The following is a 20,284-nucleotide window of genomic DNA, read 5'->3' on the forward strand; positions in this document are numbered from 1 at the left end:
CAGTTGAGAGACCAAAATGATTTTTATTTTTTTAGAGGATTAAGGAATTGAAAATATATAATAAGGATATCAAAAATGCATTGAAATTAAATAATTATAAGCGTGTTAGCGTATAAGTTAAAACCAATATTAAAAAAAATGAAAAAACTGAAACAATAAAAAAAGAAAAAGAGAAATCTATGAAAATAAAAAAGTTGTAAGATGTTCATTTATTAAAATAATGAATTTCTTTTCTAAAAGATTTAATCATTTTAAAAAAATTAGACATTAAAATTGGATATTCATCCTAAGAAGAATTAAAAAAAAAGAGTAGAAGTAAGTGGAGGGGGCTTTACTACGAGTTGTTCATCCAAACCCAGAAAAAAGAGAGCTCCATGACTCAGATCGGACAGTAGAAAACCATAGTCTCAGAGCTCGAAAGAAAAACGAAGAAGAAGAAGAAAATGTCGCAACCACAACAACATCTCAACAGCAACATCCCCGTAAGCGAGATTTTCTGGACTCTCGTCGACAAAGCCGACAAAAAATTCTCCAAAATCAGAGACTTACCTTACTACCAACGCAGCAGGTACAATTCAAACTAAACCCTAATTCCTCATTCATTCATCCCTAACTCAATTCACAACAATTGCATTCTGTTATTTACTTACAGGCATGATACATATTTCTCTAAGGTCTTCAAAGTCTACACACAGTTATGGAAATTTCAACAAGAGAATCGTCAGAAGCTAATTGAAGCCGGGTTAAAGCGATGGGAAATCGGCGAAATCGCGTCTCGAATCGGCCAGCTCTATTTCGGACAGTACATGCGAACATCTGATTTTAATTACTTATCAGAATCTTTCATTTTCTATGAAGCTATTTTCACTCGTGATTATTTCAAAGACGGTTTGTTTCAGGATGTTAATATTGCGAATAAGCAATTGAGATTCTTAGCTAGGTTTTTGACTGTGTGTTTGCTTTTGAATCGGAGGGAAATGCTGCAGCAGTTGGTTAATCAGCTTAAAGTGTTGGTTGATGAGTGTAAGAGAGTGTTTCAGGATAGTGATTTTAAGGAATGGAAGGTTGTTGTTCTGGAAATTGGGAGGTTTTTGAAAGCGGATACTGCTTTTATGAATGTCAGACCGTTGAGATATAGTTTGGTTTTGGATTCTCATCCTGATAATTTGCCACATGTTCCTGTAGCTATTGCGAAGCGAAATTTGAAATTGCGAGATGCTGTGTTGAGTAGCTTCCATCACAACGAGGTAAAAAAGGGTACATTACAACAAATTTTTGTTTGGAAATGATAAACGAGGTGTATTTCGATAGCTTACTTGAGATTGTCTTATTAATATATAAGCATTTGTGTAAGTATGTGGACATGATTATGTAAAAAAGCTTATGACAAGTTTATAAGTTGTATTTAGGCTCCTCTAATTAGCTTGTAGAAATAGCTTATACAGGGATTATGCAGGATTTTTTCTTTGATTTTAGAAAGAGTTTATACATAAACACTTATACAATAAACTTAATTAAAATGTTAGGTTTCTTACTGCCGGTAAAATGTTATTGACTTTCATTACTATTGGTTTTAAATGTGAATGTGATGATTTCTGAACAGGTTAAGTTTTCGGAGCTCACTATTGACACTTTTAGGATGCTTCAATGTTTGGAGTGGGAACCTAGTGGCTCGTTTTATCAATCTAGTGGCTCAAAACTTAGTCAGAATGGGGCAACTGGGACTGGTCGTATCAGTTACTTACAAGATATTGCTGATCCTACGTTACCGGCAAACCCACGGAAAGCTATATTATACCGTCCTTCACTGACACATTTCATAGCTGTAAGTATGAAAAGTATATATTATTCTTTGTTTGCTTTTCCATGGACCTATAACCATGTAGTTCTTGGATCGAATCGGGCTTCTGATTCCATTCGGTAATTAAGGTTCAGCTATTTGATGTAAAAAAAAGAGAGAGAAATTTTCATTGACGAGACTCTAAATTATTGTGATATGTCCTCGAATGCACAACATTGAGTTTATAGCCTATTATACTTGTAATCTAGGTCAAGTACAAATAGTACAAACATAACTCACTAACACTGATAATAACAATCCTAATGATGTTAGTAATCTTAATGCTTAACATGACCAAATTGGTCTTCCCTTGCATTTTCTTAGTTTTTCAGACCAGTGAAGTGTCTCACAATGCCATATCAACTTCCTGGCAAGAGTATGGAGTTTGGACAATGATCCCCTTCTCATGAGGCTGTTACTTAGAACCAGGGTTTTAGCCTGAGATTCTAGTTGTAAACTAATTACATTTTTCTTTGTCTTGAAAGAAATGAGCAATGGCTTGAAGTTGAAGCTATTTAATTTTTTTAAACAATAAATATAGAAAGAAGTTGACTACCTCTAACATGTAATTTAGGGACTTGTGTAGCCTTGATTACTTTTTTGTACATCCTAAACATTTGTGTGAATTCAAAAGCATGTTTTCTTGTTTTAAACACGGGGATAACATTCTATTCCCTTCGCATCCTCCCAAAAATATCATACGAGGGATGAATGTGTTAAGAAGATTTGGATCAAGCCATTTATTCTTTTTAAAATATAGTGATATTGTCCCTCCCTGCTTTTTTGCAACTAGAAGAGAAGGGTTCATGATATCAGTGTGACTATTTCTTCCATTCTTTTTTCTCTAGATCGCAAGTTATTTGAGTATATAATATCGTTTATCATTTTAATGGCTAGGTTCTTGCCACAATTTGTGAGGAGCTTCCATTGGATGGTATTCTCCTTGTATATTTGTCAGCTTCAGGTTAGATATCCTCTATTAACCAGGACTTCAAGGATGTCAATGTGTAGGTTATATCATGCTTCGACGTCAATATAATTCCTATACTGAAAGGTGAACTCTGCTTTCTACGTTAAATGCAGGAGCAGGATCTAGTGGGGCAGGACATAATGAATCTGGTTGTTTAAACTTTGGTTCCCGTGGAGATAAAGGTACTTTCTGTTCTTGCTTTGTTAGTTTAGTTATTGCAAATGACAGCGCTTGGGTTCTGTCACATTTCCCCGCTGTAAATGGATATTGTTTTTTGAACAAGAAAACACATGTATGTTTTTCTTATATATGGCATTTTAGCTGCCACTAGTTGCCTCCCCTTAGATTTTAGCTGTTGTCTTATGCTATGCTTCTATGTGGAGAAAAAAAATCTAAACAACAATGTGTTCTCATCCTCATTTTTGCAGTGTTATATATTTTCATTAGATTACACATTCTTTTAATTGGGCACTGCTTTATTTATATTCTTTTACAGACTAAATAATAAATAACATCTAAGCTAATATACCAAGATTTTCCCTGAAGTTAGGGCATATAATTTATATGCTGTATGTTTTAAAAATATAACCAACTTGACGAGCTCTGAGAGATTTGTAAATGCATTTTCTAGTTTGGTTGTTTAATCTGACAAATCTAGTAAATTCATGGATTTACAATAATTACAATGTGTGCCAATGGGCTAATTACCAAGTATATATTCAATAAAGCCAGACAAAATAATAAGATCAACATGTATTTCTAGCATATGTGCATATTGCATACACATGCTAAAGGAACGAATCCTGTATCCTTCCTCCCAAAGCTATCTCATGCAACTGAATGTGCCTCAGATTGGTATATAGTGCTCTGCCAGATTATTCTAACTGACATAATGAGTGATATATATAAAAGTGAATAACCAAATTGAGGAAACATGAAGGTTTACCAGCAGTCGAACAGATAATACATTGAATAGAAAAGGGGTTAACACACGCAGTACATACAGAAGATAAAGTCACTGAATCAGTAGACTGACATTGCCATTACCAATGACTGGAGCAGTGGAGCCATCTGCTAATGAGAGACTGGGTAAAGAATTTATAGAAATAAACAATGAGGTAACTGGATACCCGTTGGATGATGCAGATGCAGTTCAAAGGAATGGAGATGTGATCCAAATGAGGAATTCAACTGATATTTTGGAGTAAGCTGGGGAAACGTTGAAAGCATGTGCAATGCACCAGAAAGTCAAGTGTGGTTTGTGGGACAGCGGTTTGAAGGTCCAGTTGGGCGGTGTCACCATTTGGAGCATCTTGTAATCTTATGATGGTGAGTATACCAAGCCACAGGCCAGGCCATGATAATTGTTAAGAGTCCCACATCGGACAATATATGGTCTGAACATGTGTTTATAAATGGAGGCAACCCTCACTCTACCAACCGGTTTTGTAGGGTTGAGTTAGGCTCAATCACACATTCTTAACATGGTATCAGAGCCTCGTCTAATATCCGGTGGGCCACCTACTATGGTTTCCGCTATCGAGACACCCATCATTTATTTCCACGCTCCAGATGTTCAGTCCTGATCGTGAGGGGGTGTGTTAAGAGTCCCATATCGGACAATATATGGTCTGAACATGTGTAGAGGGGGAAATTAGTCTAGACTTTGGAGGGCTAAGTTTAACTCTCCACAACAACGAAGGAAACTACCTCGCACATACTCAAGGCAAACACCATCAAACCAATCTCGCTAAGCGGGCTGCTCGTGAAGCTAAAGATGCTCCCACTCAACCTCATAAGCGGAAGCTTAACCTTAAGAAAACCGGTATGAAACCCTTAATTCTTGTTTATTTGGTAATTGGATATATTTTGTTTGTTTGCAGTTAAGATTGGTCGTCCCGGGTATGGTTTAGAAGCAGGGTTGGCTAATGGTTTTGGGGGTGTAGCACTTTAAGAGACTATCTGGCAAAGACTTACCTATAAAGTCTGCACAAGTAAGTTCTCTTCATCAACTTAATTAAGTGCTTATTCGATAATTGCTTATCGTACAAGAATTTATGCCTTTTTGGATTGACTTGTTCGAGTTTATTTACTGATTTAGTACTTGTGATGATAGAAGTTGAAATTAAGAGTAGTGTATATTATTTTTTATAAAGAATTTAGAATAGTTTTGATGTTGACTGCCAACACTCTTCCGGGCAAAGGTTGAGGAAACAATGGAAGTAGTGAGCCCAATCAAATAAAGGATCATTTTTTGGGCTGATCATTTTTTGGTCCAGCAAGCAAGAAGTGAGCCCAATCAAAATTTAGTAAGAGATTTTCCTAATATTGTAATCAAACACTAACTGAAATAGTTGCTGCAACTGAAACAGTTGCTGCAACTGAAACAGTTGCTGCAACTGAAACAGTTGCTGCAACTGAAACAGTTGCTGCAACTGAAACAGTTGCTGCAACTGAAACAGTTGCTGCAACTGAAACAGTTGCTGCAACTGAAACAGTTGCTGTAACTGAAACAGTTACAGTAACTGAAACAGTTACAGTAACTGAAAGACTAACCGAAACAGTTAGTTACTCTAACTGATTCAGTTTATAACTGAAACACTTATGCCATACAACTACATTATAGAGTTAATCATTTGAATCACAAAATCTTCATTGGGAATCATCATTTCACCAGTATCCGATATTTCAACCCAATGGCAATTTTCATTGAAAATGCTCCCACCGGAAATCCCCCTAACTCTTCCCCATAGCACTTCAGAAAATGATGTTGTCAATACCGAACGAATGAAGACTATCGCCATTTATGCTATTCAGTACCTTTTAGTATTGGGTATGGTAGTTGGAGTTCAATTTCAACCATCCATACGCGACACAGTTGACAGCAACAGCTGCTACAACACATTTTATTCCGATTCTGTTGCAGTTTTACACGGGCTTTTTTCAGTGTTAATTTTAATTGCCGCTCTTGCAGAACCGGCGAATAACCACAAAACAGAAACTGGCATAATTCTTCTGTCGATCATGGGATTCGCATACTTCTCAAATTTTCTTTCAAAAGATCAAGGTTTGAGATCTTTGTTTATGTGGTTCTGTGCGTTGGTTTTGGTTCTGATATGTAGAAAAGCCCGAGAGCTATTTCATCATCGAAAGAATAATCCCACTGCAAATCCTATCTCAAACGACAACCTTGCGCTGAAGTCAACAACTCTGACACAGACACAACCAACCATAGCTTCAACGCATCTCCTGAGCATGTAACTGACGCAGCCACGACTAGTTTAGAGGTTGAATCCAGCCGCTTAAATGCAGATGTGTCCGGTCGGAGCTCTTATGTTAAATTCTAAGATATACATAAAAGCTTAGTTGTCAATCTTCGGCAGATGCATAAGAGCTCCGACCGGACACATCTGCGTTTAAGCGGCTGGATTCAACCTCTAAACTGGTCGCGGCTGCGTCAGTTACATGCTCAGGAGATGCGTTGAAGCTATGGTTGGTTGTGTCTGTGTCAGAGTTGTTGACTTCAGCGCCAAGATTGTCGTTTGAGATAGGATTTGCAGTGGGAATATTCTTTCGATGATGAAATAGTTCTCGGGCTTTTTTACATATCAGAACCAAAACCAACGCACATAACCAGATAAACAAAGATATCAAACCTTGATTTTTTGAAAGAAAATTTGAGAAGTATGCGAATCCCAAGATCGACAGAAGAATTATGCCAGTTTCTATTTTGTGGTTATTCGCCGGTTCTGCAAGAGCGGCAATTAAAATTAACACTGAAAAAACCCGTGTAAAACTGCAACTGAATCGGAATAAAATGTCTTGTAGCTGCTGTTGCTGTCAATTGTGTCGCGTATGGATGGTTGAAATTGAACTCCAACTACCATACCCAATACTAAAAGGTACTGAATAGCATAAATGGTGATAGTCTTCGGTCGTTTGGTATGGTATTGGCAGCATCATTTTCTGAAGTGCTATGGGGAAGAGTTAGGGGGATTTCTGGTGGGAGCATTTTCAATGAAAGTTGCCATTAGGTTGAAATATCGGATACTGGTGAAATGATGATTCCCAATAAGGATTTTGTGATTCAAATGGTTAACTCTATAATGTAGTTGTATGGCATAAGTGTTTCAGTTATAAACTGAATCAGTTAGAGTAACTAACTGTTTCGGTTAGTCTTTCAGTTATTGTAACTGTTTCAATTATAGCAACTATTTCAGTTAGTGTTTGATTACAATATTAAGAAAGTCTCTTACTAAATTTTGATTGGGCTCACTACTTGCTTGCTGGACCAAAAATGATCCCTTATTTGATTGGGCTCACTACTTCCATTGCTTCCTCAACCTTTGCCCGGAAGAGTGTTGGTAGTCAACATCAAAACTACTGTTAATTTCAACTTCTATCATCACAAGTACTAAATCAGTAAATAAACTCGAACAAGTCAATCCAAAAAGGCGTAAATTCTTGTACGATAAGCAATTATCGAATAAGCACTTAATTAAGTTGATGAAGAGAACTTACTTGTGCAGACTTGATAGGTAAGTCTTTGCCAGATAGTCTCTAAAGTGCTACACCCCCAAAACCATTAGCCATTAGCCAACCCTGCTTCTAAACCATACCACTTTCCTTCACCAGGCCCAAACACTCGCAATCAGCCCAGCCCACCACTACTTCCTACACCAAATACAAAAAACCTAACACAAATGTCTAGACCCAACCTAGTTAAGAACATAACACGTGCTGAAATGCAATTACGTAGAGAAAAGGGTTTGTGTTACTATTGTGATGATAAGTTCTCGATGAATCACAAATGTCCAAACCGTCACTACCTTCTTCTGCAAGTTGAGGAAGATGAAGAAATTTCCCACCTTCCGGACCCACCCGACCCTATCACACAAGACCTCAATCACAGTGGAGATTCGGCACACCACCTTTCCATGAATGCTTTAAGTGGCTCCCACGGAGCTGGTACGTTGCGTTTCCAAGATCAAATTCTTGGCATTAATATCAGTGTGTGACAGCGGGAGTTCTGACAACTTTCTCCAGCCGCGTATTGCTCAGTGCCTCAAATTACCAATTCAATCTGCTGAGCACTTCACAGTTCTGGTTGGCAATGGAAATTCCTTAACTACATCTGGATACATAGCATTTTTACCGGTGGCAATACAAGGTCACACACTTCACATTCCAGTATATCTTCTTCCTATCACAGGGGCTGATTTGGTCTTGCGAGCACCGTGGTTAAAAACCCTCGGTCCACATATAGCTGACTACAATGCACTATCCATCAAATTTTATGCCGACAACACTTTTGTCACTCTATACGGGGAAAGACACAAGAGTCCCAGCCTAGCACATTACCATCACATTAAGAGACTTCATCACACTGATGCCATTGATGCATCATTCACACTGCAATGCCGGAAAGTGGAACCGATTGAGGGTCCCTCTTCAGTCCCTGTACACCCGGATTTGACAGCTTTACTCTCACAATTTGATGATATATTTGCTGAACCACAAGGCCTGCCACCTGAACGATTACAGGACCATGCTATTCCCTTAATTGAAGGTAGTAATCCCGTTAAGGTACGTCCATATCGCTACCCACATAGCCAGAAAGCTCAAATTGAAAAAATGGTTTTAGAGATGTTGAACCAAGGTATTATTCAACCCAGTTCCAGTCCGTTTTCTTCCACTGTGTTGCTAGTTAAAAAGAAAGACGGAACTTGGCGTTTCTGTACTGAATACCGTGCGTTAAATGCCATTACTGTCAAGGACAGTTTTCCTATAACTACTGTGGATGAACTTCTAGATGAATTGTATGGCGCTCACTATTTTTCTAAGCTTGATCTTCGATCCGGCTATCATCGGATTTTGGTCAAGCAGGAAGATAGACACAAAACAGCCTTTCGGACTCACCATGGCCTTTATGAATGGCTTGTGATGCCCTTTGGGTTGTCTAATGCACCAGCATCATTCCAAAGTCTTATGAACCATGTGTTTCATGCTCAGCTCCGCAAATCTGTTTTGGTGTTCTTTGACGACATTCTGGTGTATAGTCCATCATGGTCTTCTCACTTAAGTCATTAGGAGGAAGTTTTGCAACTCCTGCGTCATCACTCTTTGTACGCCAAGTTAGCTAAGTGTTGTTTTGGATTCGCTAAGGTGGATTATTTGGGTCACACTATATCTAATGAGGGTGTTGAGATGGACCAAGCAAAGATCTAAGGTGATTTTTGTCTATTGATGCACAGCATTACAGAGATGGGTTTGAAATCAAATGGCCAGTGATTGAATCCTCGTCACCTGCCTTCATTACTATATTCAATTTTGGCATAAAATGAGCTTGTGTATTCTGTATTGTCCATGCTTCAGGCCTCTAATGGCTCTTACATAAGAGGATGTATTGAAGACTCCACCATTCTCTGTCCTCCACCTAGTTTCTCAAACATTTGCAGAATTTTTTCATGACAAGTTTTGTTAGTCGTAATGGTTATGTTTATGAACCTGTGCAATGTTTAAGTGTTCTGATAGTTACTTGTTTAAATTGGTTCTTTCCATTTGGTGTTAGTTTGCTTAAATAGGTCCAAGCATATTGAATAGAGGACTTAAAACCCAAGGATTTAACATTAGTTATGGTCATACGTATTGATTGAAATATTGTGTCATCTTAACTGTCATCCAGTGCATAGATCTGTATTATGATGATATTATGAGTTCTCATATTATACATGGTTTTATTTGAAAACTAGACTACTTTAACCGAATTCCTTCTCAGGATCGAACTGCATATATCCATCTGACTTTCTACCGTTTACTAGAAGACCACTTCTTTTAGTCATTGATAATGACAACAGCAATGCTTTTAAGGCAAGCCTTACCACTTCAGTAATTTTTTTCTTGATTTTGTTTGATAAATTTTTTTTATTGAATTATCACTTGTATCTGTCAAAGTAAGTTTATCAATGCCAACTTTACCCCATAATTTGGTAGGAATTAATGCCAACTTTAGAATAGTTTGAGTGCTAATGATATGGATTTAGAAAGAAAATATCATAAATTGACAGCTAGGTGGTTTGATTTCCCAATTCAATTGTAGTTCGTAGTGCCTACATTGATGTGGCATTAGTGATGTCAGAGGAACACCAAATATTTAGTGAAAAATCTATGGCTGTCACTTTTTCTTTCTTTATTTCTGTATTTTTTTGGGTTCTCCCGGAAATGGTGGTTATCCTTATCATTATAGTGTTTCGGGGTTTGGCCGCAAGGCACCTCTATCTGGAATTTACAAAAAAAAATTCAGAGTATGTAAACCTATAAAAGTTTAACTATAGGTATTGTGGTTATTTCAACTATAACAATTTTATTATTTGTGATTAAGTTTTCCATTTTCACATCTTACGAGCTACAACACACTTGACAAGCAATCAATAGAATGTGCAGGTCATAGCAGAGGCAAGTAAAGGAGAGTCAGTGGCAATGCTCCTTTCTCCAAGCCGTTTGCCTCCTATTGCGTCTGATTTCTCACATACCTCAAATGGGAGCTTATTCACCATGTTTCTTACAGCTCCTCTGCAAGCTTTCTGTCTGCTGCTAGGATTTTCAGGCACTGATATTGATTTGGTATGCCTTATTTTTCCTTAATGCTACCTGAGTTCCCTGTTTTTTTGTTTCTGTAAATTCTTTTCATTTTCTGGAAGTGAGAAATTTCTATGCTCGGTACTCCATTCAGCAACTTAAATTTGATTTCAGGACTTGTACAATAAAGCTGAAATGCTGCTCTCGTCATCATTAAATAACTGGGGATTGGCATTGGCATCATCAGACACGCTTGATCCAGTTTGGGGACAGGTTTTAGGCGATCCCTTCATAAGGAGACTTCTTTTGAGGTAAAGTTTATCTTCATTTTTGATCTGATGTTTCTCGATTTTGTTATTGTTATTGCCCATAATAATTCTCAGTTCTCTAACCAGCATATCTTTTTGTTTCCTACCTTGTGCAGATTCATTTTTTGCCAGACAGTGTTGACCTTGTATGCACCAGTCTACAACAAAAACGAATTTCTTCCAACATGTGTCCCTTCTCTTCCAAAACCTGTCCTGTCCCCGAGCTACTCGTATCAAAGTGTAATTCTGCATCTAGCCAGCATTTTTAGTGCAACTAAGTACTTCATATTTTCTGAGGATGTTTCTCCTGAAACTGTATCTACAAATGTGGATCAGTTGTGAATTGGTAGATTTGAAGCAACAGAGGATCCAATTTTCTAGATAAGCAAGAACTTCACTTCAGAAGCACATAATGTATATAGCAACCGAGAACTGATTTCTATCAACATGTGTCAAGATGCTCCAATTTGCAGACTTTCTCATTAATGCTTTTCAACGTATGAATCTTGCATTAAAATTAGAAGTGGACAAAATATATTGTTAATTGAACCATAATTATTTGAACTGTACAACACAACTTTTAATTAATAGTGAATTAAATTAAATTTTGAAAACAAGTTTGAATTATATTAAACTCTTAAACCAGTTTTTTTGGGTGTGATTCTCCATTCAAAATAAAAATACAAAAGGAAAAATCATTTCTAAATACAAATTCTTTTTCTACTATTTCAAACAAATTTAATTAATTAATATACCCATTTGACCGGTCTTTCTCTTCCCCATTCTCTTATATTTAAAATCAGTTTTACTGATCTTTCTCTTCACCATTCTCTTAAACTTAAAATCAGTTTTAGAATTAGGAACAAACCTTTCAAAAATTCAGATTCTTCATTCTTTCAACCATTCTCTTAATTTCTACTTTTGTTCATTTAAGACATGCAACTTCATCAATTTTTACTTCATTGCATTCAAGATAAGCATTTTCATATCTCACATTTGATAAGTTTTCCACCTTGGAAGTTTTTCTTGTCTTAGACGCATGCAATGCAATTTCTTAATACATTCTAGTTAATTTAAATTAGGTTATGTCAAATACAAAGGAAATACATTGTTTCTTCTATAGATTTGGTTTAAATTTGAGTCATTTGAAGATTAGTTCCTTGATACATTCCAATTAAGCTACACTTACATCAAATATAAATGTAATACATTGTTTTTTTTTTACTTAGATTTGGTTTAAATTTAGGTCATTTGAAGGTTAGAGTTCCTGCATTTCTATTTCAAAATTTGAACATGTATACTGATGACAAAATCCAGATTGCTTATATAATTGGTCATTATTGTGATAATATGAAGAAAAAAACGGCTAACAACATTGTAAAACATCAATCACCAAACATGCTTGTTATGCCTAAATATTAATCCAATCAACATTCCCAAGCTCAACAAATGCTCGTTAACATCAATCATCAAACATGCTTGTCATGCCTGGAATATCAATCCAATCAACATTTCCAAACTCAACATATGCAAGATTCTTTGTCGTGCTACAAGATCAATTTAATCAACGTTTGCAGACTCATGGAAGAAGGTTATAGTGATCCATAAGAATTTGTAAACTATGATGCTTATGATCCATCTTTGAATAAGTTCAATATTAATAAGATCAAAGTTATTTACAATTCTTATGTCACCAAATGTACCACAAATATAGTCCTTTTTTCCCTCTTATAACAAAGTCCATGATATCTCACGTAAAAACTGCATTTGATTTGGTAATATATAAAGAGAATTTCTTAAAACACCGATAGAACTTTCTACTGTACTATGTGAATTTCTATAAATATTCTCTATTTTCGGAGATGAATCTTTGGACGCACCTCTAGCACACTTAAGTAAGGTCATTTTGATAAGCGCCATATATGTTGGGTAATATTTATTCCGGACATGCATCTCCGGAACATTTTAAGAAAGACCTTGATTATTTAATAGTTCAATAGATATTCCAGAGATGCATCTTTGAAATTATGGGCGGTATTTTGAAATTTACATCACCTTTACATTTGGAAGAGACTTAGGTTTGATGATGATAGAGGCATGGATGACGATAAATCGAATATCTCTATTTTGACCGAATGAAAAGTAATACAAGAGAGATTTTTGAAAGTCTATGACAACATGAAACTCCACGTCAAAGAACAATTGCATAAAATTGTCTATCCTGAAACCACCAACATGAAACCGTCCTCTCAACCCGTAAAAACAAAAGGTGCTTCAAAGAAAATGAAGCCTACACCAAATGACAATTCGACTACACGGTCTCCTTCATATTTTGAACATGTTGACAAAGTTTTTCCCAACTCACCAACTCCAAAATCTCAAAAAAAAGTGTTATCAAAAGTGCTTGCATTAGCAAATCACCTCCGACGCCGCTTCCACCGATGATTTCATTCATCGACGAGATGCCGGTTTTTATACACAAATATATCGAGCGGATCGTTGGGGGACGGTAATTGCAGTTACCGAGCCGTTTCGGCTTTACTCGGTAAAAGAGAAGATAGTCATACACTTGTTCGACATCAACTTATCTAAGAGTTGAAGACGCATAAAGAATCATACACACGGTTGTACGAAAAGAAAGAAAATTTCAATGCGGTTTATGAGTCTCTTGTTCCTTGCTTGAGCGGTCCGACACGGAGGCAAAATGGATTTGCTTCTCTGAAATGGGTCACCTAATAGCATGTGCGTATGATAGAGTGTATGTTGACCTGACACGTTACGGTTTTTCGGAAACCTTTTTTCCACTGGACACCGCCCCACTCCAAAATCCAAATGATTGTATCATGTGTATTGAGTGACTTTCAAAATCAAATCATTTTGTTAAGTTTACTTGAAATCGAGATACCCTATACCGGTTACATCACCGGAGTGGACGGCTCATTCAACCACAAAAGTCCAGACTTGGCCGGATTATCTTATGAAAAGGATATAAGAATTCGAGAGATTGAACAACATTGAAAAAAAAATCAAATGCACAAAATTCCAAGGGGTGCCACCTATAGATTTATCCGACGACATATGTTTGATTCGTTTTAATTTCTTGTTTAACCGGACAAATAATTGTATGTAATTGTGTCTCAATATAAATGAAGTGTTATATATTCACTTTTTGTTCATATTTTATCTGTATGTTTTTTTTATCTTCCCCTAGATAACATTTGTGTTTTTGTCTATGAAAAAATAAATTATTTATTTTGAAATCGGTTTAGAACAAATTTTGGAGATACATCTATGGAACAAGATAATAGGGTACAGTTCCAGAGATATATATTCGGAATCAATATGTCAGTTAATGAGTGATCCATATTAATCTTTGCCTTCAATAAAGACCAAGCGTCCACCAAAATATTAAAATATAAGATTGTAGTTTATGTTAAAATCATCATTGTAATACTTATTTTATGTTATGAATGTCAATTTCATTTTGAAAAATTATTTTTCTCTTAATTCTGATACTGGTGTGTCTCTCTGAAGATTTAACTACGGAATCATTCCGGAGATGCATCTCTGAAATAAAGTAAAAAAAAAATACATAACTTAAAATGACATTTGTTGATTTGTTGAATGTGTGCATCTCTAAAATCAAAGGAGATTTGTGAAAATTCACATGGAGCATTATAAATTAAAAAATGCCATAAGAAATTCTCTATATAATTCTCTATATAAAAGGGCAGGTGGCCTCTCAATCATCACCTTATTTCTATGATAATTTAAATCTTCAATTTATATCAAAGTTCAAACCAAAATAATAGTAATAGGAAATAAATCTAATCACCTCAAAAAAAAAACTCAACACCCTTCAATAAAATTACATAATTAGACTTTGGTTGTAAAAAAAAAAGTCGAAAAACAAAAATGAAAAAAAGCCTCTAAAAATAAATAGAACTAGTACAAAACCATATTGTTATGTTATGAGGTAGACCTTGAAGGTGAATTCTCAATTAGACAGTCGAAGCAGTTTCTTTCACAGCATGTTCTTTGGACAATGTTTCCCAATTAATTTGCCTAAGAACTTTAACTCTTTCATCAATTGTCACAAAACCAACTTCAGAAGCTATGATATCACTAGTCCCAGCTTTATAAAGCAATACAACAGTAGCTCCGATATCTGGACCGTGAAGTTTTCCAGTCAGCAGAAGCCGAAGGGGCATGAAGAGTGATTTTCCCTTGCGCTTAAGTGATTTGCCGAAGCCTTTGACCCAATTTTTCCAGCCAGCTTGGCCTTCTTCGAGCGCACGTAACAGATCACCACTATCGTAGGCAGCCAAGAAACTGGCACAAAACTCGGGAAGATTATCTTGTATGACAGGTTCGGCTTCATGGCTGCAATTAAGCAACACGTAGAAAATCGGCATAATCAATAAAAGGATAAGGTCAATTATACAATTAAGAATATCCATCCACAGAAAAGCATATGAACATCACCTTTGTAAAGTAGAATGTAGAGGATAAGAAAGCAAATTCGAAAGTGCAGTGTCTGCATCCGTTATCAAGTCAATTCCATCCTTAAGTAGTTGAATTGAATCCTGTTAGAAAAAGTGACAACACAATACTAAATAAACCACAATGCCTCGGAATGAAATATGAAACAAAACCGATTCTTTTATAAGGAAACTGAATCAAGAAAGCATGGATTTGGATCTCACATCAACAAAGGGCCCTTCTGATATTGTTAGCATGCCAGATGTCTTCCAGCGCTCTGCGATAAGTTTGTTCAAGTCCTCTGATGGACGTGCTCTTAAATGTTGACCATTCATCCATCTAATTAAAAAGGTATAAAGAAAATTACAAGGTCATGGGTTATATAGTTTTATTGTTAACGGATAGTAATAGCAGTAAAACTTTGTAAGGATTCCTAATGGACACAGAAATCATATACAAATAAATGTAGCATTCATCCTATTACCTGTAATAAGTAACTAAGATTTTTTTTACCGATTTTATCTTGATATAGGATAACGATGAGAAACAACACATAAGAGTTATCCATATAAAGTAGGGAAAATACAACAATACTTACCTTAACTTTGTGGAATCAAAAACAGCACCACTTTTATTCACACGTTCAATAGTGAATCTTTCAACTGTTTGACACCCGAAAAGCATTTTAAAGTAAGAAAGTTGTGAAACTATATGAATAGGAAATCAGAAAATTGGAGTTCAAACAGAAAATTCACTAACCAAGTTTATCAAGGGAGAAGAACTCATTTTCGGTCCCATCACCCCAACCTAATAATGCTAGGTAATTCGTCATTGCCTCAGGTAGGTATCCCATTTCCCTGTACTGTAACACAGAAGATATTGAAGTTTTAGAGCTAATCACCCCTTAAAAAAGCAGAAGCTTTATTAGAACTTACAATGTAAAATTAACTGATAAATATGTTTTCAGCCCCTAAACGACTTTTTAAGCTTACTTCCTACATAAAATTTTCAAGTTTAGTCCTTATATTAATAACCTTTTACTAAAAAAAAAGTGTTTTTAACCTTGTAAAGACTAAAATTGGACAATTTATGTAGGGACCAATTTTGAAAATTTGCGAATTTTATAGGGAGTAAAAACATATTTAACCCTAAAATTAAAAGGAAGAAAGAGGCAAGTGAGACCTCACAAAACTTTAAGAAATATGTAATCTGGAAATGATGGATGAACTTTACCTGACCGACAGACGTTGCTCCATGTCGTTTTGATAATTTACTTCTATCAGGAGCTAAAATCAAGGAAACGTGTGCAAAGTTAGGCATGGGAAATTCTAGTGCCTGTAAACAAATTCATGCACAGATGTGGAACAAACCAAAATCAGTGAACAAGATTATTGCATAAACCGATACGACAAAAAGCATATATACTCTATGGTTTGCGCCGTACCTTATATATTAATGCCTGCCTTAGAGTGTTCGGTAAATGCTCCTCTGCTCTGAATTAAAAATATTTTATGGAATAAGATAGTGAAAATATGTCATCAAACAGATTGGTTGAATATGAAAATAAATCATTACCTGATAACATGGGAAATAGCCATGGTAGCATCATCAACAGTCACACAAAAGTTATAAACTGGCTGACCATTACTCCTCATTATCACAAAATCTCCAAGTGTATCCAAATTCCAACTAACCTTCAAAGACACTACCAAAGAAAGTTAATAGCTAGTCAACATAATTTGAAAAAAATTAAATTAAATTCATTTGCAAATTGTTCAGGTTATGCAAGGTAGTATGGCGAATAGGTAGGCTTGAGGGGAGGAAAGAACTCACCTCTCCTCGTATTAAGTCGCTAATTTTTAAACTTCCTTTCGGGACACGAAATCGGAATGTATATGGAGTTCCTTTTGCCAGCTCTTCTTCTACTTCCTTATCTGTTGCATAGGCCCATTTACCTGTGTATACCGGAGGCAATTGCTTTAGTTTAGCATCCTCCTTCATTTTCTCTAGTTCCTATATCAAAGACAAACAAAAAGTAACAATGAAACTCGAGAACACTTCAATAAAAAATTATACAAGATGACATAACAAAAAAGACTTTTATCATTCCATAACAAGTTTGAGAGGTTGTTGAAGAGATTGAAAATACCTCATTAGAACAAAAGCAACGATAAACTTGACCGGATTGAAGAAGTTTCTCAGCATATTCTTTGTACAAAGAATTCCTCTCAGATTGCCTATATGGACCATAATCTCCACCAACACCAGGCCCTAACAAATTTCACAACCACATCACTCAATCATCAACCAAAACAAATATCACCCAAATAAATAATCTAATCATACAAAAACAACAACAGCAACAAAATGCATAATCTTCTACCTTCATCCCAATCAAGTCCAAGCCAAGAAAGATCTCGAAGCACCGCCTCCTCAGATTCCCTTGTAGACCTCTCCAAATCAGTATCCTCTATTCTCAACACAAATTTCCCACCTTTAGACCTAAATCAAAAAACCCATAACATAAAAAATCAAAACCAGCCAAACCCAGAATCAAAAATTGAACTTTAAAAAAGAGAACCTAAAAAATCAAAACAAGCCAAACCCAGAAATAAAAATTGAATTTTTTTCATAATTAGAAAAGGAAAAACAAAAGGGTCACACCTGGCAAACAAGTAGTTGAAGAGGGCAGTTCTGGCACCACCAACGTGAAGGTTACCAGTAGGAGAAGGAGCAAAACGAACACGAACAGGTAGGGATTGTTGTGAAAGAGCATTGACAGAGAATTTACGTGGAAAGGATAAGATTCGTGAAGTGTAAGCATGTGATTGATGAAGAAATTGAAAGGGAAAAGATGGTGTAACAAGCTTTGTCCATGGACTCCCATTACTCAACACTGTCATCATTTCCCTCTCAGAACACAATACAATCCTCAGTTGAAGAAGAGTAACAGATAATTGATTTTGTCTTTTATTTCTTACAATCCTCAGTTGAAGAAAGAATCAACTTGGATAGGTATGCAAAAAAAAGAGAATTGATATGTAATTCATTCAGTATTCGGTTTATAGGTTCAGTTTAAAAACCAGACCATTTTTCACCAAAACCGGATCGGAAGTGTGAAACGGTTCAAAACCGGTTTGGATTGAAACCTGGTTCACATGCAAATTAGTTTTACAAACGTGATTCCAGTACTAAAACGGTTCAACATGGTATATGGTACATACATATAAATGATGTAGTTTTCAAAAATAAATCATCCATTATTAGATAAACAGCTTTTATTAATTCAGAGATAGATAAATATGCAAATATGTATGAAGAATTATAAATATCATATATGTAAAATTTTCTAATATAAAATGTAAAGGTTATTATAGTGAATTCAAGCATGTTGTCAATGTGTCACACACATATAAATGATTCAATTACATATAACTTGATTTGCAGACATAATAATTACTTAATTTGTAATCTTGAAAATTTTATAATACATGTTAGATGTGGTATAATTGATTGAATTCATAGAGTTGCTCAACTGAATTGTAGTTACGTTGCTCATATGTCAGTTTGTTCTTTAACTGTTCAAGCAGATATTCTAATGATTTAGGCATTTCAGGATAGTTAAATAAACTTCTGCGATTGTTCTGAAGAAGTTTTTCAATTTCAACCAATGTTAAATTGGTTATTTCCTCATTCGATAAACTCAATCCGTTAACATATTGCTTCATATGTTATGAAAATAATTTCCATAACATGTCTACATATAAAAGCATAATTCTATAGTTAAAATGTATGAATTGATATCTTTATTCCTTGCAAGTGTTTGTTGAGCATAAAATATATCACCAGATAATAAATACTGTGTTTTCTTCCAAACATATGATGGCCTATTCATGCTACTCGACAATAACATATGGGTAAAAAGTACTCTAAAAAAATGACTGGATCCCCATTGGTTTGCCTCTATAATTGCTGCAATAAATATATATCATCTCCTATAAACCCCATAGAAAAACATGCATCACGAAATGTATCATATTTGACGTTGTTAATAATTTTAATCTCGTCGTAACTATGCGGACCTCTGACATGGGTTAACATCATTCGGAGAAAATATAATTCCCCAGTGACTGGAGGAACCCAAACTAACCTACCAATTGTGTAACCTTTTTGGCTTGGCTTCCATTCCCTTTTTTTTTCTTTACATACACAAACTTCGAAACAAATTTGTTGTATGTTAATTCTCCAGCCTCTTCATATTTGTTGTTTGCTTCAAACCATGTTGTAAACATCGATTTTGTCACACTTGGTTTATCCAGGACAGTATTAATACGATCAATGTCCGTATAGTACACAAAATGCTCGCCCTCACAATAGAAGAATAACCTTTCAATGAATGGTTTCCTTTCATGTATAGGAAATGAAAAAAAATCTCTAAGACGATTCACTTGGAGATACATATCTACAATCAATGTATTGTTTTATTTCATCAATATGCTGAACTTCAATAGAATTTCCATCTCCATGGGAAACAATGGCAACAGTTATTCTATCGTATCCTTTGTTAATGTATTTGAATAAGTACTTGATGAATGTACTTTGATTGCACTACTCCATATTTATATGAGCTTGAAACTTCTTCAACAGTTTGGGATTGTATGGAACAACATGCCTATTATCAAGATGAATGTCATTCTTCATAACATAATGACTAGTGTTTCTTCTTCTACAAACAAGATACCCTTCTTGATCAATAATTGTATCTGTTTGAAAATCCTTTGGGAAGTATTTTAAACATCTTCCATCTTTCATACACGGTACAGATCAGTTACCACTTTCACATGGACCATGTACCATATGGGATTTAACCAAGTTATACAACTCTGGATTGAACTCATGATTGAGAATTTTGGCTGAGATTATCTCATCAATATCACTTGGAGTTGGATACTTGTATGACGGATGAAGAAAAATTATAATATGGGCATGAGGCAAACCTTTTTTCTGAAATTAAATGGTATACAAATCTGAGAAAAAAAAGACCAATATGTCAATATAGCAAGTAAGATAGTTACGTAATTGGAAAAAATGTATACGAAATAGTAA

General features: G+C 35.4%; 2 protein-coding genes across 2 annotated transcripts; one reads left to right on the top strand and one right to left on the bottom strand.

Moving 5' to 3' along the window:
* The first annotated feature begins 285 nt into the window (after positions 1-285).
* LOC127076618 (uncharacterized) lies at positions 286-11,196 on the top strand. Its single transcript, XM_051018322.1, has 9 exons — positions 286-568; positions 653-1,247; positions 1,604-1,825; positions 2,738-2,804; positions 2,924-2,992; positions 9,589-9,680; positions 10,254-10,433; positions 10,563-10,699; positions 10,813-11,196. The coding sequence occupies exons 1-9, from the start codon at positions 444-446 to the stop codon at positions 11,036-11,038; spliced, it is 1,713 nt and encodes a 570-aa protein (XP_050874279.1). The 5' UTR covers positions 286-443; the 3' UTR covers positions 11,039-11,196.
* Positions 11,197-14,532: 3,336 nt separating this feature from the next.
* Positions 14,533-18,211, bottom strand: LOC127076626 (glutamate--tRNA ligase, chloroplastic/mitochondrial). Its single transcript, XM_051018331.1, has 12 exons — positions 17,843-18,211; positions 17,562-17,680; positions 17,328-17,449; positions 17,012-17,191; positions 16,754-16,872; positions 16,623-16,671; positions 16,412-16,513; positions 15,938-16,040; positions 15,777-15,840; positions 15,403-15,517; positions 15,182-15,282; positions 14,533-15,079 (listed from the first exon to the last, which is right to left on the bottom strand). The coding sequence occupies exons 1-12, from the start codon at positions 18,082-18,084 to the stop codon at positions 14,698-14,700; spliced, it is 1,698 nt and encodes a 565-aa protein (XP_050874288.1). The 5' UTR covers positions 18,085-18,211; the 3' UTR covers positions 14,533-14,697.
* Positions 18,212-20,284: the final 2,073 nt, after the last annotated feature.

The sequence above is a fragment of the Lathyrus oleraceus genome, chromosome 4, assembly GCF_024323335.1.
Source record: "Lathyrus oleraceus cultivar Zhongwan6 chromosome 4, CAAS_Psat_ZW6_1.0, whole genome shotgun sequence".
Classification (NCBI taxonomy): Eukaryota; Viridiplantae; Streptophyta; class Magnoliopsida; order Fabales; family Fabaceae; genus Lathyrus; species Lathyrus oleraceus.